The 27,341-nt window shown below is 43.2% G+C and overlaps 1 protein-coding gene across 4 annotated transcripts in view; it reads right to left on the minus strand.

The window, feature by feature from the left end:
• Positions 1 to 594: 594 nt before the first annotated feature.
• LOC126529978 (AP-3 complex subunit sigma-2-like) overlaps positions 595 to 27,341 on the minus strand; it is a 58,595-nt gene continuing 31,848 nt past the window's right edge. For 3 of the 4 annotated variants that reach the window (XM_055070159.2, XM_055070160.2, XM_050177443.2), the window contains one exon: positions 595 to 6,045. In XM_055070159.2, the coding sequence (XP_054926134.1) occupies positions 5,926 to 6,045 (120 nt within the window). In that variant the 3' untranslated portion in view covers positions 595 to 5,925. Of the gene's footprint in view, positions 6,046 to 23,403; positions 23,492 to 27,341 lie in introns of those variants that run through there. The other variant, XM_055070161.2, reaches the window with a different exon arrangement.

The following is a 27,341-nucleotide window of genomic DNA, read 5'->3' on the forward strand; positions in this document are numbered from 1 at the left end:
GAAAACGCCATGTCATGCTTACGAATGCTGAATTATTTCTGGCTGGCAGATTTGAGGTTAGTTCAGAATGCGATAATTGGTTATGTAATGATTGGGTTTCCAAGTTCTGTGAATAGGATTAGAAGTGGACTGCACTGTATTTATTGCACATGTCGCTGAAGGTACACTGCAAGCATCAAGGGGGATATTCTGTAAATGCCCGCTTATTGCACATGTCCATTTCATCTCCTGCTGAAATACTGATTGGCTGGGGGCACCTTGCCTCCTTCTGGCGCGTACCCCAGCCCAGCCAATGAGAACTTCAGCAGCAGACGAAATAGATATGTGCACTAGGTGGAGACTTACAGAATGCCCCCTAAGTCACTGTGCCTGAGACTGAAATGACTTTCCGAATAAACTAGCAATCATCCGCAATCTTCTGTGCTTCAAAACTGCTATTGAGGAAGCAGACACATCTCCATCCCACATGACCACAACTTCTATTGATATTCGTCATTTTTATGCCCACCCCTCATTAAAGTTCCTTGGATGAGAACCTTGACGTAATAAATAAATAGTGTGCATTTTGTGTTGGCATCGTGACATACTACACAATTTGTTAATAGAAAAGGATCACTTTATTTAGAATATCAAGAAGTGTAAATAAACAGCACTTCAAAAATACATCTTCCATACAATTGCGAAAAACAAGTAAACCTCTTTCCTTAACGCGGTTATTGAGCTAAGTATGCAAAGAGTATTCTGAATAAGTAAAACTATTATTAGCAGGTACTAACATGTTGACAACACAGGCACCACAGTATTTTGTGACTTAGTATGCTCTTTGGCACAGGAACATTAGAACACTCCAGATACGTACGTCATGGTGGTAAGTATAAAAGTAATCAAGCAGAGTTACAATTGCACACAATAAAATATTTTCTTCACACTTTGTATTGTGTGGCCTGCTGACCAATCATTTCTATATGTAGACCTTGTGCGCTGACAGTGTCTGATGAAGACAACCAAACTGATGAAACATTCATTCAGCATCAGCTATATCAACAGCATAAACTTCTTATGTGCTCATATGCATTTTTTAACTGCAGACGATTGAGGGCACAATTCTGCAATAGAGCTGGACCTCATTATAACGAAGTCGCTTCTGACAAAAATATCTCTGTTATATCTGATATTCGTTATAAGCATTTCTGTAAAGATTATTTACTGCATTATATTCAATAATATGTTATATCCATGTTCATTATATTGAAACTCAACTAAAAAATTGTCCTCAATCATGCAAGTTGCTCTCTCATTTAGCACTGCAAGCAGGGCATTTTCCCGTTATGATTCATGTTTGTGCTCAAGCACAGAACTGCGTACAACTGATAATGTTTGCCTACGATAAAATTACATTCTAAAGTGTGCACAATGTTTAAGAGTGTATGCTTCTCTTTTGTTCAAGTGCCAACTTGCTTGGTCTTTACATGTCAACAACAAAAAGCCCAGCATATGGCAACGCCCAAATGGAGGACAACATTATGCTTGAACAACATGTGAAAATACTATGAAGTAATGCAGCTCAAGTCACCGCAAGTACACAGCTCATATCTTAACAGCAACATGCAAGCGGATATCTGGCATTATCTGCACTGTCTGTTGATAATCACTGGCATCATCAACAAGTACACAAATATATGCTGCAAAATCCTAATGTTTGCTGTGAGCTCATGTCCTTGCTAGGTCGGACGTGCCCCCCACTAAGAAAAAGTGCATGGAGCTCTTTCAAGTTCATGTGAGAAAAAGATATGATATATTGCATTTGGGTCTTGTGAGGTAAACTGCTCAGAATGTTGGTGCTGCGTTATGTCAGACCGCTAGCCTAGGGCAATCGTATCTTGAGCATGAACTGCCATCATAATTAATTCACTCCGCATAGCCCATCCATCTAGTATGTAATTTGAGCATTCCAAGAATGTTTTCCGAGAAAACCGTGATATCAAGCAGGAGTAAAAATATGAGCATGCCGGTAAAAGAAACTTTCCTGATAGGTGGGGTAGTTACCTGAACAAAAGGTTTGGTTCATGCTTCCCACACGTTGCTGCCAAGACATGATTTTGACAGGAGTGGCCGTTAGGCGCTGTTGTGTCTGTATACTTCAATGTGTAGCTAATTTGCACTTCAATAACATGCCAACCAGCTCCAAGATGAGTATGTAGTCTTCCACAAACAACTTGTCAATAAAGAATCTCATGCCTGTGGAATTTGTTATGACATGTATGAAAAAGAAAACAAACAAGACATATGAAATCAAGTAATATACTATCAGTACAAACAGAGCAAAGTTAAAATGAAAATTGCAATGTCCCGAGATCACTTTGGCCTTGACCCTAGTAGTAGCACTTATATCCCAGTACATTCTCAACTCTCTCCGGTAAATTAAATTCTGCGGTTCTACGTGCGCAAACCACGATCTGATCATGAGGCAAACCATAGTGGGGGAGGCACACCATAGCAGAGAATTTTCACCACTTGGAGCTCTTTAACGTGCACCCTATGCATGGTACAAAGGCATTTTTGCATTTTGCCCCCATCAAAATGAGGCCACCACGGCCAGGATTTGTTCCCCCACCCTCCTGCTTAGCAGGACAATGCCACAGCCATTAAGCCACCATGGCAGGTTCCTATCTTTGGCTAACATGAACTAATGTACTAAAAGAAATTCTTTTCAATTTTTAGCTTCTAGGTTAGTGTCATCAGGTTAAGATACAGGCAGTACACATGGTCCTTTTCTATAGCCTGCTATGCACGCTCGTTAAAATGTGTTGCACATGCTACCACAACACAGTAGAAAAAACGCCCGAATAAAGTACAGGGGTAAGAAAGCACATTGAGACATTCTACCCAAAATCTGCCATGGCTGCAGCAACACCTCGTGAGAGTGAACAGATACGAGTTAGTCAAATGGTGGGTGCCAATCTTGGAGGCTATACCATGTCTCAGGGTAGTTGCTGGCCATGTGGCAACCCTTGGGGAAAACTTCGCAGGCGAGTAAGCCAGGCAATGGAAAGAGGTTGTCTTTACCCAGCACTCCCAAGGCACAGTTTGCAAACTTTGGACGGTAATCAAGAACTATTGGTTACCGCCATCGATCATCCTACTATTAGAGGAGTCATAGGAAAAAAACATAACCCCATTATGCGGAAGTTTACATTCAACGCATCCCTGATGTCACTTAGTCCTTTATCCTGATTCCTATGCTCAACACTCTACCTTGACTATAAAGAGGCGCGCTGCAATCAGGTGATGTGGTTGATACTCATTAACATGTTATGTTGCAATTACTGCGCCAAGATTCTGTAACCAGGTACTCTTGGACAGAGAGAAGCTTGTTAAAAATATAGCAGAAAGGTCAACCTGAGGTTGACTCCTCCAGCCTGCTACTCTGCGCCAAGATGTGTACCGAGGACATGGACTGAGGGCGTGAATAAATATACAGTCTACACTCGTTAAAACGGACCAATTCCCAATAGACTTTCAGATATAACGGACAATATTTCAGCTTTAGTTTGTTCTACTTATTTTATTAATGCAATGAAGTTCACTTTTAAAGGACTGTGCTACAATGGACTATCGGCTAAATTAGATGAAATTAGCGGCAATTTTTTTTCAAAATCAGGAGTATGAAACATACTTTTGCCCTGTCGACATGGGCTGACAACTGATTTGCGAGGGTCAGCTGACCATCGTGGCTCAATATTACGTGCCTGAGGAAGAAAGGCGGGGCAGAAGTGCGCAGTCTCATTTCATGCGTGCGAGGCACGGGGAGGGGGGCTTCTACTCCGGTGGCTGCTGCTTACGGCTCGGTCGCGCAGGCACTGTATCTTGAAAGCGATCTGCAATGTGGACCAAGTGCCCCCATTGCTGGTAGCTCTATATGCTCTGCGCTTTCGACGTTTAGTTCGCATTGAAGCGAGAGACAGCACAAAGGTAAATTCGCTCACTGCTGCAGCCACGCTTCCTCACTCCGTGTTGACAACAACTTTTCACAGTCATTGGGCGAGATGTATTCGTGTTTACCTGTGCGCGCATGACACCGTGCTTGTTAATTTAGTTTGTAAGCTTATTCTTATGCCTTATACGGCCAATAAAACTACTATACTTACTTCGCATAGCGGCCTACTATAATTTGCTATCGCAATCAAGGCTTTGCCCTTCGGGCGATCGTTTCTCACTCACTCTTTGCAATAATGTTGCAATCGAGACCAAAGTTTCGGAAGTGAGACGCTTCGGATATTATGGACTTCGGATAAAATGGACGCTTTCTGTCGGTTTATAAGGATCCGCTGTAACAAGAGTCGATTGTATAACTTGTCAGATTAACCTTTTACAGCTGTAAGCCAAGCCCTGCGCTGTGTGGGGATGCAGAAGTGCACAAACTGCTCTGCAACTTGATTTACAGTCTCTAGATAATGCGCCAGTGCCAGCACGTTGATCTGCCTTTCGATTACCTCTATCAACACTCTTGCTCCAAGTTCTGTGTTGACATTTTTGTGCTTGTGTCACACTTCTATTTTTACTTTACCCAGTACTACGAGGAATGTTCCGAAAATAAGTTTCATCATTTTTTTTTTTAAAGAGAAGGCCGTACACCAGGTGAAACAAGCAATCGCCATAAGAATCCACGCCTGTTGCTGGTGACTGAAGGAGGGTCAGTGGAGGAAAATTGAGGCATGCCCAGAGCACCAAAGAAGAGAGAGTAGCAGCAGGAGCCCGAGGGTATTCGAGTACAAATTGCGATGGCAGACAGATGTGCACTGACAACGTGTTCACCAATGGAAGTGCATGCTGTTATTGGGTATAAATGAGCACCTGTTCCCTGCATTGAAAGCCGCGCTCTGGCGACGTCATTTCTTAAACAATGCTGAGGCGGAGCAGGCTGTGTGACAATTCCTTGAATCACAGGGCACGGAGTTTTACCAGAGTGGTTTCTTCAAACTGATTGCACACTACGACAAATGTCTCAATGTCGGTTGTGACTATGTGGAAAAAGAGTGCAGGGTGTGTAGTTCATGATGCCATAGTGTATTTTTTTTGGTAATAAAGTTTCTGTGTGAAAATAAATTACTAAAATTACTTTCAGAATGCCCCTCGCACTTGAAATGCTCACACTGTTCAAAGTCTACACATTTACACATGAGAATTATTCTGTAGTGTATTTTAACTCCTCTATGAAGTGCTCACCTGAACCCTTATGGTAATTAAATAAAATATATGAAGAAAATTGGCTGCAGTATCTACTTTATCTGAAGGGAAGCAGTGTTCTGCACTCACTGGAATCAAGAAATAGTCTCAAGACAAGGCCCGTTGGCAAGTACGAGGTGAGTTAGGAGAAGCATTTGCACTTTTGACTGCCTGGAAATGCTGCAAACAGTATTTCACAATTTTTTCACGGTAACAGAGAGCATTAGCAGCTTCTTCTTACATCAGAAGGGCAAGAAGTGCAGGCACAGCTCTTGTAGTTGTTAAAGCGGTGTATCTGCGAAAGTCAACATGTTTTGTTGAAGTAGTAGTAAAAGTTTCTAGCCAAAGCTTATGGTTGCTGGCGTTCATTCAATACAGTGAGAACTACTTGCTAAAAAACAGCGCTAGAAGGCCTGAGTACTTAGTCAAGCAACTAGACAAAAGAAATCTCACAAATTTTAGCACTTGTGCCCCATGGCAAAGTAGCAAGTTTCATCACTTATACAATGACCAATAGTATTAAGTACCGACAATAACACCACCCACCAAAGCTGGACACATTATCTACGAGTACACAATTTTACCAATAAAAAAGCTGGAAGGTGTAAGAAAATCGGCGTAACGTCGGCATGCAAACACAAACACATGCATTGGCATAATGCTGGCATGCAAAACACATGCACCGCATGCCAGGGACCGTTAAAGCTTTACATGACTAAGAGTTGCAAAATCGGGAAGCTTCATGTCCTTGATGTGCCGTGACAGGTTGACATTCTTGACAGCTGTGATGGCCTTGACAGTGTTTTTAGCGATACCACCCTGAAACAACAAAAGAAAATGTTTTATGTAGAGAAGTTCAGCGTCACACCATTTATTCCGCGTTTGCTGTTTCATCCTTTGCTGTGCTCATTCGCTCGTTTACACTACCACCACCGCAACGTTGATGCTAGCAGCAGGAAATGGCACCTAAGAGCTATGGTCTAAAAAGTAAATTCGGGTGTTTTATGAATCAAAACGATGATTTGATTATGAGGTACACCGTAGTGGGAAACTCCAGATTAATTCTGACCCCCTGGGGATCTTTAGTGTGCCCCCAATGCACAGAAGAGAAAAAAGGGCATTTCGACCCCGTCTAAATGCAGTCGCCACGATGGGGATTTGATGATGATGATTGGAGCTTACTGGTGCAAGGGCCAGAAGTGGCCAAACAGTGCCAAATGTGATGGGGATTTGATGCCACGACCACGTGCTTAGCAGTGCAACACCATAGCGCACCGCTGTGAGTGGGCCTCGTGATGAAAACATGCACAAGAGATGTGCAAGAGGGAAGTCCCAGGATGTGCAGCTAACATTTTGTCTTCCCTCGAATGATGACCGCTGTCACCATTAGTTGAGCAAACGTGCAGGCAGTGCAGAGAAACACACTTGCAAATGTTGAAGATTTATTGCACCATACTACTGCCACTGAGCGAGTGGCAGCACAGAACTTCAGCTGAAAAAGCTGCCATTATCCGATGAAAGTGTCTGGCTAAAGTTTGCACACCTGACCGCAGTCCTACATAATGCAAGAAGTCTCGCCTGCAGCCACACCATGCTACGAAATGCAACTACAGAGAGGCACGAGACAGATGCGTGGGTGCTCATTTCAAAAACAATTCGCTCGCCTAGAACAAAAAATATTTTTGCAGGAACTATCGACGATAATTGCTACTGTAAGTGAATAGCCGAACACTTCAAGAAAGCTATTTTTTACTGAAGGAATGGTGTGCTTGGTGGCATATATTGTGTGCAGTAAAGATATCCAGGTATTGCTTGTTGTTTCAGTGCGTGATTCCATGGAGAACAAAGAAGTTAACAAGATCATCTGTAGTGGTAGCATAGGTAGACAGCGTGCACATCTCAAAGAAGTCCAACAGTGTGCATTTGGCAACACATGTGCTGCATAATTCAATTCTGCAAGCGCATATGATCATTTTGTTGGTGCCTTTGTACTGAAGGTGCAACCTCCAGCCATGAAAATCAGCAAGAGAGCCAAAGAAAGCTATTAACTTGAACAGCTACTTACCTTAACTTCAGAGAAAAATAATGTTGCCTCATGGCTAACCAAAACACTGCATTTTATACATTTACTTGAACCATCTTACTAGGCAACTTGTAGCAAAAGATGAGGCACTGCGCTATTTTCTGCTGCTTCAAGCATTTTAATGCACACATTTTTTTCTTAGCAGCGAGATTTTCCTGACAGCTCATTTGTGTCCTTCCTAAGCAGAAGATGTCTCAAAAGTGACTGTGCAGACAGCACAACTTTCTGTTGAAAATTCCAGAACTTGTTGGTTTTTCACTTTTTTCTCCAGGGTTAACACATCAAAAATGAAAAAAGAAAGATAAACAACTTGCCGTTATCTCAACCTGCAACACTTTAACAATCATTCAGGAAAGTTTGAAAGCAATGCGCAAAAGAATCAATTGAAACCCCCCCTTTATTTTCAACCATTTTCACCACCGACACAAAAACAAAATGGTGGCCAGAAATCAAGCAACGTTGCTTTTGGCCAAAAATAATTTGCAGAAACACTCATTATGATAACAGTCATTGAATGTGTGTTCTGGGTGGCATAGCCTAGTCAGGGTCTTTTGCTATGCCTCCCAAGACTATTTGTGTGAACCGTCTTCAATAAAGAAAGAATGAAAGATGAATCATGATTCTTTAGAAAGAAATGGGAGACAGTCTGGTACATTAGTTGCAGAATGACTCTTCACTCAGATTGGTATAGAATGTAATTTTTGAGTAAGGACAGGCAAAGTCCCAATTGACCCTGATGTTTGTCGTCCCACAGTCGCCTCGCATCATGTCATAGCATGTCTCTGCCTTTTTCACAAGTTCTTTTACTCTTCAGCACCAAACAATGATTTCACTAAGCCTGCTAATTGCGTATCATGCAGGAGCCATCAAAACGCCATTTATCTTCTGCAAGCCAGTGCAACAATGCATCAAAAGCAATATTTCGTACGTACTGCCCAAAACTGGAACGACTTTCCCATCCGTAATGCTTTGATAATGGATCACCTCCAATTCAAGTCCGCTATCAAAGGAAATATAATCGTGTAACCATGACTGCTGTATTAATTCCCACACCATACGTAATCTGTCACATCAAAGACTAAGGTATACATAAGCAAAATAAATAAATCAAGACTTCATTAGACTGCAGAAGAGTACAACTGGAGAAGAGTACATTAGACTATTCAATAGGAAACTACAAGAGATTAGATAAATACAGTTCAAGTGGATTATAAACACAAGCCGTCAACTTCTTTCTCCTCACCACAAGAGGATCGCCTGAAACCCTGTCCATAATCAATTCAGCCAAGGAAAAATAGTTCCTTTCATTGAGAGACTTTAAATGGTATCACCGTAACGACAGCAAGCCCGTTGCCAAAACGTCAATGCCGAGCTGAGGTTTCTTTTGTTCACCCACTCTTATTTATTTTTTATTTATTTATTTTTATTTAACACATACTGCAGACCAATCTGGTCCAAGCAGGACGGGCAATACAATTTACAGAATATCTGTTTTACACAAAAGGAGAATAACAACAAGAAAAGAAACATGACAGTACCAGAGGAAAGAACACAAAAAGACATAATCATCTAGTCATATAGTGCGTCATAAGGTTCTGTTAGGCTATTCCAGTCGGACGCAGAACGCGGAAAAAATGAAAACTTATAAATGTCTGTTCTTGCAAAGTAAGGGGTTAGAAAGTGAGCTTGGTAATGTCGCGTAGGTCTTGTGGCCAAAGGGGAAAGAAACTGTGTCTGATCAATAGCCATTTTACCGTTAAGAAGTAAGTTTAAAAAATTCAAACGTCATTTCTTTTTCTGGATTCAAGTAGCTCAATGTTGTTAGCTTTCATGAGCTCAGAAGGAGAATCAGTATACTTGAATTTTGAATAGATAAATCTGACAGCTTTTCGCTGAATCCTTTCTAACTTCTTAATGTTAAGCTTAGTATAAGGATCGCAAGCAATAGAGCAATATTCAAGCTTAGGTCAAATGAACGTGAAATAGCTAAGAAGTTTGACATTAGGAGGAGAAATACAAAGTTTATATCTTAAGTAACAAAGTTTGCGGAAAGCTGAAGAGCAAATGTTATCAATGTGCAGATTCCAAGAGAGATTATTAGTGATTGTCACTCCTAGGTACTTGTAACTGGTAACCTGTTTCAAACGAAGAGATGCCAGGTTATAAATATATGTTAGAGGAGTTTTCTTAAGCGTTACACAAAGATAAACAGTTTTATCGCTGTTAGCAGTCATGCCAAAATCTGTGCACCACTTAGATACATTAACGAGATTAGAATTCAACTCAACCTGATCATGTACACCTCTGATTTCACGAAATAAGACATCATCTGCAAATAACCTAATTTGAGTTCCAGGAGTAATTACGGAGACAATGTCATTTATATATAAAAGAAACGGCAGGGGTCCCAGAACACTTTCTTGAGGCACACCTGATGTTACAGGAAGACTGCAGGAATCAAAACCGTCAATTGAAACAAACTGCATTTGGTTATGTAAGTAATCGGAAACCCAAGAGACCAAAATGTCAGGAAAGTTAATATTTACGAGTTTATTAAGAAATTTATCATGAATAACTCTGTCAAATGCTTTACTAAAATCTAAGAATATCGCGTCAATTTGTCCACAATTATCTATACGTCCACAATGATATATGCACAATTGATGTCATCCTCAATTTTCTTCCTCTTGTTCATACGGCAGACCATATGAAGCCAACATATAATAAAGCCAAGGAAAGCATAGGGGTGATTATTTGTAGCTTTTAATTGAAGTGGAGATGCGATAAGTTAAAAGGAAATAAAAACAGAAGAAAAAGAAAACTTCCTGCTGGTAGGAGACCTAACCCACAATCTCCATCAGCTCCCACAGGCGGCAAGTTGTTTTTTCGTCCACTGTCATTTTCTTTTGTATTATCATTTTTACACTTAAATTAAAAGATGCCAATAATTTCCCCTATGCTTTCCTCGGCTTCATTAGCTCTTGGTTTCATAAGTTGTGATTAACACAAGTTGGGTCCTTCCGCTCATTCAAAGTGCCATAGTTTTTTTCATCAATTACGAAGCACATAATTGAAACCGTGACATCAAACATGATAATGCCGAAGCACGAGACCTGCTAGTAGACCAATAAATCTTAAGAGTAAGCTTTACCGAGGAAGCCTTATCATATAGCTCTGAACATGTTATATAAGTACATGGGAATGCAAAAATATTTGTTCAACATCCAATGAACCTAATTTGATGATGTTCGTTGCATTTATGAGAAGTCAGTCTCCCAACTGCTGGTAGCAGATTTTTGTTTCAGTCCATCAATTCATTTACAAACATTGGTGAAAATCAGAAAATTTGAGAAAACGAAGCACAACACTGTGAATGAATCACAATGAAACAACACTGTGACTCTTCTAACTGTGTCAACTACAGTTTATAGAATTACACTGGATACAAGACTTTAAAAGCAGAACTGATATATTATAAACTTCTCTAACTATTACCAATACCTTGTTAGTACAACTTACAAAATTCGTGCAAACAATGTAACAAAAGTGTAGTTCACAGAATCGTATTATCGATTTTTGGTGCTGAGTTACAAAGTTGTGATCTTTGTGTTTCAATTTTTTTTAGGTTACTGATCTTTCAAAACGTTTTGTAAGAAAACTTAAATACCCCCATAAACAGTTCTGCTTCCAACAATCAAAGAGTCTAGCTTTGTCTCTTAAATGCGATAAATGTCGGTAAAGTTATATAGGCAGCTGTCTACCGAGATATTTTTTGCACTTAACATAAGTTCAAAAAGAAAAATTTGAGGTGGCAGCACACTGAACAGTCCTCTTAAAATTACAGGAACATTTAACGTCACGGGACATCAGTACAGCAGTACATCAGTACGGCCAGCAATAAAAGACAACATCAAACAAACATGCATCTTTGATGACCAATCAAGGTAAGAAGCATAACAAAAGCCATATCATTCTAATTTGTAAATTACAGTGAAACCACTAACACACCATTTGAATGATCCCTTAAAGGGCCCAATAAAAAAAACTACTATAATGAATAATTTATTTTGTGTCATATGATTCCATAACATTGTTGAAGCATATATTGATGACGATAGAATGTCTACTTGTGCATATATGTAATGCTATGTGCTTATTTTTAATATGTAATGCATTTTTGTTAAATCCCTCTGGTTCCAATTTTAAGCAAGCTTCCATTAAATAATATTTTCCAACACATCAGTTCCTGAAATTTCACTAAACAGAGTACCAATGGCTTCTGTATGATTCAAGGAATTCAATAAGGCCAACCTTACTGCTCTGCCTTACCTAGAACAAGAGTTGTGAAACTTCAAAGTTATTCAACAGAAGAACACTTTTTTCAGTTTCAAATTCAATACCTCAGAACTCATTAAAAAAAAAAAATTATGGGGTTTTACGTGCCAAAACCACTTTCTGATTATGAGGCACGCCGTAGTGGAGGACTCCGGAAATTTCGACCACCTGGGGTTCTTTAACGTGCACCTAAATCTAAGCACACGGGTGTTTTCGCAATTCGCCCCCATCGAAATGCGGCCGCCGTGGCCGGGATTCGATCCCGCGACCTCGTGCTCAGCAGCCCAACACCATAGCCACTGAGCAACCACGGCGGGTCTCGGAACTCATGTTCTAGGTAAGGCACATCAGTAAAGTTGGTCTTATCGCATTTCTTGAATTGTACAGAAGTCGATACCCTATTTCAGGAATGGAAGCGGCCAAGGAAGTTTTGGAGCAGCTCTGGGAGGAGCAAATTTAGCAGTTTGCAGCAGGTTTGCAGCATGAATTGTTTGTTTTGGAGCAGTAAATACGAGTTTTGGAGCAGCTTAGTAAATGTTAATACGAGTGAAATGCAGGCATGCGAAGGTGTACCTTATTTCACTTTGCAGAACACTATTAGGTTATAGCAGATGAGTTCTGCAGAAGACTGCAAGGCAAGCAAAATTCATGACAGGGAAAAATGGTTCTCCACCTGACTGCAGCGTGAAGCTACAAAGGAAACCCCATACAGGTTTCTCAGAAACCACCACTAAATTACATACTGCAGGTGCTTACTGAATGTGGCCAAGAAAAAAACAGAGGGTTTACCATGCACAACACTCACTCTAAGTTGATAGGCTAGTGTTAACGTTAGTCGCATTCTTTTTTTTTTTTCATTGTGAACAAGCAACTAACATTTTGTTTTAATTAACCAATGTTACCATACTTATTCAATAAGGTGCCAATGCAAAGGCTGTGGAATACGTCAAGAAATGAATGAAAACAATGTGTATGTATAGTGACCTAGGTCTTGTTTAATCCTTGTTTCTGAAAAAAAAAAAATCCTGTGAAATTTAAAAAAAAGATCCATGTGACAACGAGGCACCGGGTTCTGCACCACGATGATGCTCCTGTGCACTCTGCATTGATAGTGCGTTTGTGTTAGGCATGCAATTCTATCAATGTGCTAGAACCTCCTCCTTACTCACCAGGCTTAGCCCCCTGCGAGTTTTTTTGTTGCCCAAATGAAAACTGATGTTCCTAGATTGGCATTTCAGACAGTTGTCAATGATCCAAAAGCTAATGACATCAGTGGTGAAGCACTTAACAGAAGAGCACTTAAAATTAGTATTGTATTGATGAGGGCTAGTTCGTTAGAACTGAGCTTGAACAGCATGAATAAAGCAAGGGCACGAAGAAACAAATACCACAGACAAGCGCTGACTGCCAACTGGAAGTTTATTTCAAATTTTCCAGCAATTTTATACCTTTGCCAGCATAGGAATGCGCACACCAGTTGCAAATACATCTGCAAAATCATCAACATCATAATCTTTCACGCAAAAAAAGCTATTTCTTTTAAGCAACTGAGGAAGTGCTCGCACATTTATCTCCTTGCTTTGGAATGTGGAATGCATCATGTAACCGCCCAAACAACAAAGGACAAAGACGGAAACACACAGGACAGGCGTGGAACTTCAACTGAGATTTACTCCGGGAAAGCCCACATTTATACATGTATCATAATCACACCTGCTGATCATCAGACAACCATCACTCGACGTTGGCATGCAGGCGTGAGTGGTATAAATTTGCATGTAAATAATTGAACTCTTTTATAACTCAGCGACACTGAAGAGCTGCTTACGCAGCTGCCAAATGGAATGTGATATGCCTCTATTATTTCTCTTTCCCTCTTACTTTTTCCTTTGCCTATGAATTTTGTCTTTTCAAATATGGGAGTGCATGGACACTTGTTACAATCGCCTGCTAAATGACTTCTACAGCCACTCTTCCCTTTACTGCAGTGCTGATGAGCTCTGTCGTAGAAACACTGTCCTGTTTGTCCTATTTAAGTTTTTCCTCAGCTCAGCGGTATCTGATAATGTTGCACATGCAGTCAGGGAAACGAAATTTATGATTGGTGGATGAGCATGTACGCTGGACATATCATCCTAGATCTAAGGAAACCTTGTTGCTCTATGACAGCGCACATTCAAAATTGAATAAGAGGGGCATAGCAACCACATGCATTAACGCAGCACTACGTGTAAGGAATGAAGTGACTGCGAGTCCGTCGGACGCAGTTGCTCGGTGCAACTACTTTATTGGAACCCCATTTTCCCTGCCCGTGCACATGGTTATGGCATGCTTCTTCAGTTCACAACACAATACTGCCCGCTAGCGGCGGACAAGATGGTTGATGACAGCGGTACCACATCGTCTTCTTAATTTCATTCCTTCTGTAAATATACTGCGGTGCCAGAGCTGTTCAAATCGACTTCCAACAACTGAAGGTGCTTAATCAGGAGCTTCACCTTGCAGCTTTTCAGCTTCCTTCTCTCTGAGGAGTCTCAATCCTTTATGAACTTGAAATTGTCAAGTGAAACTTGAATTTGTTCGAATTTGCAGGCAACAACATAAGTCGCAAATTTTCCCCACAACACCTCAAACCTTCGTGTTGCAGCTGGCCACGCTCCTCCCACTCTCCCAAATACTAGATTTGGTATGGAAGAGTGGGCTTTCCTTCTCGCCCTATCAACCTGATGAGTCTGGCCCACCAAACACAGACATTGTCTAAGTGGTGTGCCCTTTCCCTTGTGTGCGGATTGCCCTGTCTCCAAGTCTCTGGAACACTTGCTCTGTGAGTGCCCCCTCTCTCTGCTGCCAGAGGCAGTCTGCATAAAGGCTACCATACATAGGGCAGTCCATGCTCAACCCTCGACTAATTTCATACGTGAAGGTTGAGCACAAAACGCAAATGCCTGCTGTGTCGTCATCCCACCTTTGCTGACGCGACCAACCTCTGAGCACCCGCAGCATCGCGCGACACCCTCAGGTGCCTACTCAACATCCAAGCCGCCATGCCGCTTTTACTTTCCTCTTCCCACTCCGACACACTGCTGCCTCTCCTGCACCAATTTTCTCTTACTTTCCTCCTCCTCCATGCAGTTTAGGCATTCTCCTCTTGAGAGACAGCTACTGTGCTGCACAAATGTCTTTCCTTTTCTTTCCGTCATACAACCAGAATCTCACTACAGCAATGGTAGATAACGTGGAACTAGTGTATTGTGTCTAATGGAGAGCATCTTGAAAGCCACCACTCATGCATCTGAAAGCGCATGAAACAATTTTTTTTTTCAAGCGTACTACACACTTTTAGGACAGGCCTCATGTACTCCTTGAAGCTCACTTGAAAAAAGAAATGTTACAAAGTGCCACCAAAGTAGAATCTCGGTGCCAAATTAAAAGGGGAAGCTGCTTTCCCGCTTCGATTTAAGCTATGCATAAGGTTACTATGGCACCAAAGTAATTGTAGTGTAATGAAGAGGAACAGCACATGGACAAGGCCAGTTGAATTCACCTATTCGATGCCTGCAGTGCAGCTACTGAGCCAGCCGGATCACCAGTGTTTGGCACAAGTGTGAGCAGCTTGGGCTTCCAGCTGTTCCTGCTCTGTGTCGCTTGACTGCCAGCATATGCTTAACACTATCTGCTGAACTGTTGAATACGCGCCTTTACAATTGGTGGAGGTGCTGGTGCCTGCAATGCCAACACCGCGAATCTCCACCTCATCTGGCCCAAGCTTTATTATCCTATGCCCTGCTCATGCCTTTGACCATGTTAGAATTGACCTGAATGGGCCGCTACCGCTAACACCTGCAGGTAAATGATGGATCATTGTTGCGTTTGATCACTTTACACGGTATACTGAAACCGCCACTCTAACTGCAGCCATCACCAGTGACGTTGCATCCTTTCTGTTCCATCATTTCATTCATCGTCAAGGTCCACCTTGGGAACTGCTGAGCGATAGATTCCATGTGCTTTTGTCGCACGTGGTTGAAGCCCTGCTCGCCCAATGCCGCATTGTTCACAGAACCACCACAGCGTACAGTCCTCAATCTAATGGGCTTTCAGAGTATTTGAATCGAACCCTTGGTGACATGCTCACCATGTATGTTTCGTCGGATCACACAAATTTGGACATCATTCTTCTTTATATACCATATTTACTCGCACAGTGAATGCACCCCCCACTTTTCCAATCAAGAAGGGTGTTTTTTTCTTTTTCTCGCGTAATGATCGCGCCCTGAATTTGCTGCCGTGAACTAGGAGACACGGTATGATTCGACATCTGATATGGCGTCCGGTGGGTGTGATTGTGTCTGACGCCGTGTCGGACGCCGAGTCGTACCATGTCTCCTACTTTTCTTACGATGGCAATTATGTGGACGCCCCAGGCGCATTTTGGCCGTCATGGTCACCGTGCACCGCATGGTGTAGGTGTGAGTGAAAGCGCGTGAGGGAAGCCAATGATCGTGGCTCAACCTTGCACACCATCTTTCGTTGCGCAAAAGACCATGGGGGGGGGTGTACTCTGGTAGCAGCTGCGTATTGCACAACCGTACCCGAGGGGCGCCAATGATCGCAGCTCAGTATTCTGCGTACAAGAAAGGAAAGTGATAAGGAAACTATCTGTCTTCTGTCATGCGAATGGTGCCGGGGGCAGGAGAGGGAGGGGGGGCGTGCCGCTTTTTTCCACGAGACGTTCATTTGAGGGATCGCCAGCCGTCTGCGCGCAGGCACAAATAAGACTAGGCGCGAGAGAGAAAATCTGGGGGCTTTTGCTCCTTGAATATATGACTGCCTGGAGCTACGGACGAGGTTTCTTAGCGCGTGTTGTAGACGTTTGTCCCTAGGCGTGCCAGCATTGCAAAGTGGGGTCGAGTTCAAGTCAATATTTCGCATTAATGGCGGCGCCTCCAGGACACCAAAGCGGGAACGGGGACACCAGAGCTAGAACCTGGACTTTTCCGTGGGTTGGGGCTTGCTGAGGCCTGTGCGTGCCAGGGGTATAAGATCAGCTGTCCACTATTGCAGACAGCCATTTTTTATGCGAGCACCCCCTGGCACGCTTCGGCCTCCACGGCCCCAACCGACGGCTGTCCTGCTTCTACCCCTTGGGTGCCCAGGAGATCCTGCGCCGCCTGCTTTATTATAACCTCAGGTGCTCTCCTGAGGCCTCTGTTTGCCGGTTACATGTGCCCTCCTGGAGCAGTGCTTGTAAAAAATCCAATCCATTGCCACGACAAAAAAAGTGACCCGCAACTTACATAAAACCAGTCAGAACCTTGCCCCTTCAGACACAGTGATCACCAACTGAGGCGTCCATGCCCACTGCCTCACTGCGCGGGCAGCCAGCGGCGGAACGTAAACAAACTCGACCGCACTCCGCAAGGCCTGCATGTCTAGGGGACAAACGCATACAACGGTCGCTAAGAAACCTCCTCCGTATTGCCTAGGCAGAGCCATATATTCAAGTAGCAAAAGCCCCCAGATTTTCTTTCTTGTGCCTGCTCTTATTCGTACCTGCGCACAAACGGCTGATGATCCCTCAAATGAATGCATTGTTTTTACTCCGGCAACGACTGCATGGCCGCAGTACGCCACATCTTCAAAGCGATCTACGTTCAGGCCTGAGTCGATGGCAGCTCATACCTTTGTGCATGCTGTGTTCTCGCCGCTCAGTTTGCATTGAAGAGAATGTTTGCAAGTTTACACGGCCGATAAAACTACTATCCTTACTTCGTGTAGCTTGCTACACATTTGCTATCGCCATCAATGGTTTGAATTTTGGGCGAAACTGACTTTTTTAGAGGTGGCTGCGGAAAAAAGAATCACTAGAAGTTCTACCCCGCAAAATGAACACAACCCCCAACTTTGCGCGCATTTTTTTGGGGGGGAAGAAAAGTGTATCCATTATGTGAGTAAACATGGTAATATGGCTATACAAAGCACTACAGGATTTTCCCTGCACTTTCTCCTCTACGGTTGCAATCTTTCCCATACCATCGATACTGTTTTACCTGATTAACCAGATGCATCAGAATGTGCTCCGACATCGGCCGTCACCAGATGTGTTGAGGAATGCCATCAGTTAGCCCAAAATTTCACCTCTGATGACCAACAACCACAAAAATACACTCGTGATGGCGATAATCACTGATCTCTACTATGTTTTGCTAGATACCACTTGCCCGCTCACCGATTCAGGTGCAGGTGAAACCAGTGGAAGTGTGCCGTGGTGTGGCAGTTTGTCCCAGAAGTAGGGCATACGCTGCACTTAGTAGTGCATACGGTATTTCAATATTGCAGCCGTAACAACTTTTTTATTTTTGGTTTGTGGCATTTTGGAGGGTGTTCAGCACAATGCGTTGACGGGCTAGTTGGTGCGAATCCATAACTATTTTGCTTAGCACAAAACAACGGACACAAGAAAGACGACCAGGACAAGGCGCTACTCTCAACTGACATCAGAGTTTCATTGCACAGTTAAATAGGCTGCAGGTTGCGGGTTACCCAAGTGTGGTAGTGACGCCAGTCTCTGAGGTATTGCTTCAGAAACTGAAAGGGAAGCGTCACAAACGTAACTGCGTTACACAAAAGAAGAGGCCTGAAGTTGTGCCGTATTGCCATAGCGTGGCTCACAGTCTGAAGAATGTTGCCACTAGATACCGAATCCCAGTAGTGTCTTCTGCTCCTCAGAAACTGTCAATGTTGTGCAGTCATATTTCAAAAACAAGTAAAAAACCAAATTGTGAAAAGAACCACGCAAAGGTTGTAGATTGCAGCGTCGGTGTGGTACATAAGATTCCATTGTTATGTGGCAAAGTGTATGTAGGGCAGTCAGGCCACTGTGTTAACGAGCGCCTTAGAGAACATGAGCGATCCATACCGACAGACACAGGTTCCTATTTAGCTCAACATTGTAAAATATGCAAGTGCAAAGCTATGTTTCGTGATACTATGATTTTGAAAAAGAGCTGTGATACCATTGCCCGAGAATTATCAGAAGCTTTCTTCATACAGTCATTAGGGTCGCAGTGCATTAGTGTGCCTTCTTTAACCTTGTACAGCGCTGAATATGGTTTTTTTGGATTCTATCGCATGAGTGCGCTCTAGTGATCGGATGTTGGTGGTTCCTGCACATGGTGCTCATTGCACATGTTCTTCTAGATTCTGCTCTCTATACAGGAGTGACGCAATAAAATGATGTCAGTTGAGAGTAGCGCCTTGTCCTGTCTTCTTTCTCATGTCCGTTGTTTTGCGCTAAACAAAGTAGTTGGGGGGTGTTCTTGTCTCTTTTTGTCTTGTGTGTTTTTACGATAGCCTGAACAAATATGGGATATTCTTGCTTATATTAGGCGTTTTCTCAATCACGTGTGTTTCTCGCGTGCATCACTCATGTTGGCGATGCTGTGGGGCTGACGATGGCAAATTCTGAACGTGTTCGCAGAACACTTCTCCTGCCGGCTTTAGTAGTTTGCGGCACAATACGCAGGTAAGTTAGGGGAAGAAACGGAGAAGTGCTGAACTCCCATGCACGCGAAGTGCCATTGCAAATTCGCAAAGCAACGACTTCTGGGACAAGCAGCTTACTTCCGGTGGCTTCATTCGAAGGCGCTCCATGCGCTATCCAGCCCCCTATAGTACAGATCAGTGGTGACAATACCAACCCAAACTTCGCTCCTGGCACACTTGTCTCGTCGTTTTTTTCAACTATGAACTTACTCAACTACAACTGAACCTACCCATAAAGAACATTATAATTCCGTGAAAAGTGTTTGTTATATCAGCAGGTCACTACATATAGATTTACTCTAAGAAAACATGTAAAAAGTATGAAGCCAGGCATGACAGCTGAGAGACCATCTCTTTATTGCAGGAACTGTGTAATGATTGCTGGTTTTGCACTGCAGTGCAAAGAACAGCCTTTCCAAGGTTGTCTAGGTGTGCGCAAAGGAGCACACCCGCCTGTGTCAAGGAGCCTGTTTGTCGCCAGTGAGGTTTGCTGGTGACATTCTTAGGTGTTTGAGAGTTGTGCGCATGTAAAGATCTTGATCTTGGTTGAAGTACAAAAGTGCATAACGTGCAGAGCCCTCCTACACCCCAAAAGTGCACATTAAAGAGATTGTGCAATGCCTTTTCTTCAAAACTGAGAGCATACTGCAGTGCTTGCGATGCCTTTCAGTGAATATATTGCTGCAGAACATTTGAAAGCAGATCTAGTAATGGTGAAAACATTCAAGAGCACAATGTTTACTTTCCCCATTTCTCCACAAAACAATGTTTCCTCTCAGGTGGAGCAGGTTGAGATAAGCGTTCTGCCTGCTGCTCCTTTTGTACCTTTAATGTAATTAGCGTTCCTTGGGAACTCCCTGTACTTTTTGGTCTGATGTCCGTATCTAACCTCTTTCATGCCAAGTTGGGCCCACTGTGCATGTGCCAGCAGGTACATGCCCGAATGGAAATTTGGGAACAGACTACTTGGGCGGTTGGGCATGTGCAACTGGGCATGTGATGCCAGGTATGTGAACATCCTTGGCCAATCCTCCAGAATGGCATTAGCAAGATCTTGATGAGGGCTAGTTGGTTCAAATTTAGAACTGAGGTTAAACAGCGCAAATAAAACAAGGAAGCAAATACCACAGACAAGCACTGACTGCCAAACTTCCAGTTGGCAGTCAGCGCTTGTCTGTGGTATTTGTTTCTTTGTGTCCTTGTTTTATTCGCGCTGTTTAACTTCAGTTCTCCAGAATGGGTTTGTGCTCGGTAGACAAGCAGGACAAGAGGCAAGAAATGAAGGAGTCAGCAACAGAAAATTGAAGAAGTCAGCCACAGAGAAGTGAAAAAGTAAACAAGAGCAGCAAAGTATGGGACAAAAAAAACAATTGTGGGGTTCTACCAGTCATAACTACGGCCTGATTATGAGGCATGTTGTAGTGGGTGACTCCGGATTAATGTTGACCACCTAGGCCTATTCAACATGAGCCTAAACCCAAGTACACGAATGCTTTTACATTTTTCTCTCACTGAAATGCGGCCACCACAAGTGAGATTGAACCCTCGACCTCAAACTCAGTAGCGCAATGTCATAGCCACTAGGCTACTGCAGTGAGTGGCCAATTGTAGAGTGAGAAGTGAACTGAACAGAATGGGACCAGAGCATGTAGTGAGCAAGGAGCATTGAGCTACAGAGAAGTGAAATAGAAGTCGGTTACGGAAAAATGAAGATGGCTGCACAGGGGTGACGAATTTGGCAGTGTGGTGTGTTGCTGCATTGCTTCAACGTTGCACTAACGTCGACATTCATTGCGACGTGGGTTCTGCTGGAATTTTTCCGCCTTTACATTGTGAGCTTTCAGTAACCCTTCAAGCGTGGCATCTGACAAAGGTGCTGGAGAGCCATAAAGGAGCAGTGAGAGGACAAGTGGGATGCGTTAGCCACCATTTACCCATTTACTAGAATACTGAAGGAGCCTGCATGCAATTGCGAGCTTTCACTCGGGAGTTATGCATGATCGTGGACAATACACCCAATTGCTGGCATCAATGGGCTGTCACATGAGCAAAAACAAAAGTATAGCTCTAACTGCTTTCCCGGACATGGTGCTTACACTCCACGCCAATGGTGCTGCATCTTTGTTTCACATCATTAAATATACAGGTTCACTAGCACAGCTTCAAGCTTAGCTGAAGAAATCTGAAGTTTGTGGATAAAACTACTATGTTACACAGACAAAACAGAATCTATTTTGTTCATTTAACCCTGACAGTATCAACAAAATTAATCGAATTATCCAGCGAGTTGATTTAAGCAAAAGGCATAACAAGCGGTTAAAGACACTGTTTATCCCCCTTGGCAGCATTTTCTTGATTACAACACAACCCAGAATAAAACACACACCTGCTTTTTTTAAGTTCGAAGTAGAAATCTAATGTGCATGTATTCTTTACCAAAAGAAATATAACATGACTATTTTTGGCAATCAGGAAAAAAATAGAGCTAGTGAACTGCTTAGGAACGACAACATGTCGCCCTTCATATGGTCCACTGTACATCTCAAATTCTGCATTTATCATACAACTCTGCAAGATTTGCAAACAGATAGATCAATGGGTTTTAATGGTGCCAGGACATGTTTGGTCAGTCAATAAGTGCCACAACTACAAACTACAATACACACAAATAGGATGGTGGTCTGCACCTAGACTAACCACTATTTTTTTAGTCCTGAGAAGCATGCAATTCCCTGGGATGCAAAAAAAAGTGTGATGCGAGCTTGTGCTGTTAGCGTGCAAAATAGCTCATCTTCTTAAAAGAGCTTTTGTGATCAAAGACAAAGTTGCCATCATGCTATACGAGAACGTATCTTATCGTCTTGTAATGACAATGGCAATGACACTGGCTAGGCTGGCTCTGATGGTAAGCTGTTGTGAATGCCCCAAACGCAGTAGTATTGCTTTCTTATCCGACTGTGCTGTGCATGCAATTTTCAGATAAACTTCGCCAAAAGAAAAGCATGCATTAGGATCAGGTGAATCCTTTCATCATACATTAAATTCAAAATTAAATTCTGGGGTTTTACAACCCAAAACCATAATCTGATTTTGAGGCATGCTGTAGCGGGGGACTCCTGATTAAATAGGGCCACCTGAGGTTCTTTAACATGGACCTAAATGTAAGTACACAAGGTTTCTTGCATTTTAGCCCCATCAAAATGCCATCCCCGCGACTGTAATCGAACCTGCGACCTGGATCTCAGCAGCACAACGGCGTAGCCACTAAGCAACCCTGGCGGGTAATCATTCATTGTGAGCTGCCATCTTCAGTTGAAAATCTCCCTAGGACAGGCCAAGCATAGGTGTTTCTAGTGGGATGTGACAAGTGCTCAACAGATTCACTGTTTCCTAAGCGCCACCGAGACTGATGCTGCCGCTACTGCTGTCACCACATTGGGGTCACTGTTGGGGTTAGCTGCACGCTGACCATTCGAGCTTTAATCATCCAGTTCAGGTGGATTTCATGATTGAAATAATTAAAATTTGTGCCCATAAAGATGCATAGATGCCAGTCATGAACTTTGGTGGGGGATGTATTATAATAATTAACTCCAGTCAAATTAGTTAATTCGAGTTTAAGGGCGCAAAAGCAACTAAGGTCATGCTGTGCCAAGAGCAATAGCTGCATTACCTTAAAGTCGAGGTAGATACCCAGTTTCATCTAAAAATTCGAACAAGTTAGTGAATGGCACTAGTGGATCATCGTCCAATATTAAGGCAGGGTGTAAAGGGTAATTATTTGGGTCTTAACAACTTATTGTCCATAGAACACTATGTACAGTCGAACCCACTTGTAACGATATCGGTTTTAACATGAATGGGCTGCACCCATAGCTGTGCACCACGCCACTCTCCGAAACACGAATGGACTACGCCAACTGCGCTGACAACACTGCCGGCGCGACTCCCAGTTTGCTCGCTCAGCCCTCACAGTTGGTTCTTTATTCTACAGCCCTCATGCTGAGCAATTCTGCTAAAGGATAAGTCGCTCATGATTATCTTTGTTCGTTGCGTTGAAGTCGCTCCTAGCCACATAGTTTTTCAGCCTCGTTTTACTTGCCGCCGAAGCGAAACACTTGCCACCTCGTTTTACTTGCCGGTGAAACGAAAGCGCACTGCTATAGCTTTGAAAACGAAGTGTTTCTAACCGATGAGGTGATAGTCGTGAACGTGCTTGCATCGGACAGCGACAGTCACAGCCACGACGGCAGCACTGATGTGGTAGGGCAGGCTGTCTCAACATTGTCCCTGCGGGAGGTCCTGTAGATGAGTCAGTCACTTATGGGCTTGTTTTCGCAAGGGACCTTCCTTCACTACGTGGAGCACCTATATGCCTTGGAGAAGGATGTCGGCAAGCTTCATGTAAAGCAAGCAAGGCTGACGGACATGCAGTTTTCTCGTGCAAGCCAATGGGAAGTATGTGGCGAGATGCTTGTGGCTATCTCATTCCAGCGTTTCTTCTAGATTTCTCAAGCTGAGATCCTGCCGCGAAAACCTTCCCGCATTTTTTAAAAGGCCCCTTTTATGGCAACCAAAGTGATGCCTTGGTGGATCTCACATGTCACTTGTCGCCCGTGACCACTCTTTGCACGTTCAAGAATAGCAGTGCCATTCTTGAATGCCGACAGCTGCGGCTTGTTAACAACATGCGATCGGACCACACAGGAATCAGAGTTAAACGGTTCAACGAGTCAACACAATCACAAGCCAGGTAGGAGAACATGGTGGGGAGAAGAACTGGCCTCCCCGCCATGTAGTTTTCTCGGAACAGCTATGCCATCCCCCATTTAGATTTTTTTCATGCAACCCGATTATAACAATTATCGGTTATAACAATGGAATTATTGTGGGACCTGAATATTGTTATAAGTGGGTTTGGCTAGTCGTATTTTGAACCTCATAAAGAAATTTCACGGCCACTGCAAAAGAACACTGAGACAATAAACAAACTTCCATGGTTGAAGATGTTCAACAGGTTGAATTACAAGTGGCTGCCTGTGAATGCAACTCTCGAATTGTGCGCCGACCGCCAAAATGGAGCAGCATCATGTTCCGTATAAAGGTCAACAGCAACAAGATCTTATTGCACCCTGTGCACTGCATGCTTTGACAGCGAGTAAAAGTGTGCGAGAGTGAGCCGAGAGAATGGTGGCTTGATGAACACTGTGTTCCTGTGCAAGCAAGGGCAAACGGGAGGAGGGGAGCCAGCTCGGCGTACCGCAGTGACGCGATCAAGCACATGCGAGGGGAGGGGGAAGGAAGTGTAGGGCAGGTCGGCATGCATCTTTTCTAGCGCAGCTGTGGCTGTACATGGCTGCCAGTGAGGATGATCGCGTATGCAGTTCGTGCGCCATCGCAGAGATAATCAGCCACATGTGCAGAGCGGGTGCACCGAGATGACGTGGCATCATGTGTGCTGTTTTCCCATACATTCAGTACTGGACGCTGTGAACCATCAAGTTTTGGAGATGCGTTGAAGCAAGAGGTAGACAATGCATTTGCTCACCACTGCCGGTGCTTTTCATGACAGCGTCATCCCACTGTGGATGACACTGCCTTAAACATTTTCAACAGCCATGCATGTATCAAACTGACTAGTCTTCTTTTCATTTTCAGAGTGAGTTCAAAAACAGCAAACGACGCAAGCAATAGGGTGCTACCTGCATGCACCACCGAATTTTTTCTTTCATTGTTGCTCTTCAGCATCCTCTCCCATTTCTCTTCCTGTGCTCCAAGCGCACTCAGGAACAGAATGACACTCAACGTTTCTGAGGCTCTGGGGAAGTTCATTGGAATTTTTTTGCGATAGCAATTATTTGGACACTACAGGTGCATTTTTGTCATTGGCATTGCCGTGCGGTTCCGTATAAAGTCCAAGGGCGATAAAATCGTCGCCGTGCGCCGTATGCTGTAAGTGCGAGTGAAAGCGTGCAAGGGCGAGCCAGCAATTGCAGTTCAATCTCGGACACACAAGGGAAGAAAATGACGACAGTCTGCCATGCGCCATATTTCTGCGGCTTGATGCGAGACGCAGCACAAAGGTCAATTCACTCGCTGCTGCTGCCGCGCTTCCTCACTCCAGCGTTCTGACAGCAAGTTTATGCGGTCGTCGAGTGAGATGTGTTCATGTTTGCTCGTGCGCGCGTGACACCATGCTTGTCAATTTAGCTATTATGCCTATGTTTACAGGCTGATACGGCCGATAAAACTATTATCCTTACTTTGTACAGCTGTCCACTAATTTGCTATTGCAATTGATGCTTCGGCTCTCGAGCGAAACTGCAACTTTTTCTGTTTTTTTCTCACACATTCATTTTTGTTGTTGCCTCTTGTAATTGGGATGGAGCATTCACTCTAACAGTATGATGTATTAAAAAAAGCAGTGATTACAACTAGACTAATTTTAATAAGCAGAGTCTCAAATTTGTCAGGCTACCTAAACCTGCTCTTTATATCCAGTAGACAGTTACACATCGGATCGGATAGTGGGTTCGACTGTGTTGCATTCAAGATTTCTCAACCTGAAGAACTGCTTTCACAACAACCAGTGAAAACGCAGGTCATAACAACTGAGCTTTCCACTGTGTCAGTGGGCAATTAAATTATGAGGCACAGTATCGGTGCTTCGGCTAATGAGCCATGTAGATACCGGACAACACGAGTGCCTGCTCGCAACTAACAGTTTATTGAAGGAGAAACACCTTTTCTTTCTCCTTCCACTTTGTATGTGTTGTTGGCACTCCCCTAATTCACCATGGAATGTTACCGACTCGCCCAAATGTTTACTCTGTGACAGAGACACAGGCTGGAAAAATGTCTGGCTGCATCACTGAGTCTCACATGTGTATGTAAGCTGGCCTCGCGGAGAAGTTAATCTTGCCGCTCCTATCTGCGATTTGCTACACATAAGCACTCATTTATTGAAATATGTGTTTTGTGAAAATTCATACCGACATGACGTCATCATTGCCGAAAAGTCAACAGTATGAATAAGGTTCGCAGCAGCTTCTGCGGCAAAGAACAGATCCTTCTTAAAAAAATACATCCAAGGCCAAGACGAAATATTATCGAACACCACAGAAATGACTTTGACAGCTTGAACATGAAATACTATTTGAAATAGTAAGCACGCTTTCTTTTTCTTTATTGCATATAAATAAAATTGCACAAGAAGGCTTAATGAAGGAACCACCATTAGACACCACAAAGCTACTACCAGGTATAGGCAGGGTAGCATTACCAAAAACACAGATAAGGCAGAGGCAGATGAAACAGGTCACGAACTTCCAGAAAACCCCAGAGCAGGCATGGTATGAGTACTATATGCACGTCTATATGACTTGTGCTGCTCAAATGTCGATAAACTGGCAAAGGGAAAACCTAATCACTGCTATGCATGCGTAACATCTTCAATTCTGCCAACAGTACCTCTTGTCAGGCCTCAGTGCTTAGGATGACAATAGGTACTGATGACAGAGCTTATATGATGTGTCCATAACTATGAGTAAGTTTTTCTCCTTCACATTATCAGCATTCAAGGGTGTGTTCCACTTCGGGCCAGCATTTGAGACAGTTAATGTTGATCGCTAAGAAGACAACTTCGAGCACAAGTAACGGAATGCATTAAGAAGATATCTCTGACTTGACACTACTTTCCGTCGGCAAGAAAAAAAAGAAAGCTCAGATGATCACATATGAATACTAATCTTTACCTTTCGTGTGCAAGCTTTTGAGAAACACCACATAGAGTACACGAAACAAATCAGAAAGTGCAACAAGGCTATCTTGTGTGCTGACGACCTTCCCATCGAGTTTCCAGACATTTTGCCAAGCCACCATCTTGTTTCGACAGCAAAGTAGCCTGGATAGCTTTCTACTTCGATGCTGTCTCAGCAAAGCTGCCTCTTTTGCTAGCTTCGTCATAACTGGAACGGGACTTCATATGGCCACTGTCTGCTCAGCTGTCTATGTAGCTGTCTGTGGCAAGTATTGAAACACAGCCCAAGTGGCTAATGCTAGAGAGATGTATAGTAATAATATCATGCTTGTTTTGGGTTTTCTGCAACACAGTTGGAATTCTGCACCAGCCCAATTTTAAGGGTCCATTCTC

This window comes from Dermacentor andersoni, chromosome 5 (assembly GCF_023375885.2).
Source record: "Dermacentor andersoni chromosome 5, qqDerAnde1_hic_scaffold, whole genome shotgun sequence".
In the NCBI taxonomy this organism is placed as follows: Eukaryota; Metazoa; Arthropoda; class Arachnida; order Ixodida; family Ixodidae; genus Dermacentor; species Dermacentor andersoni.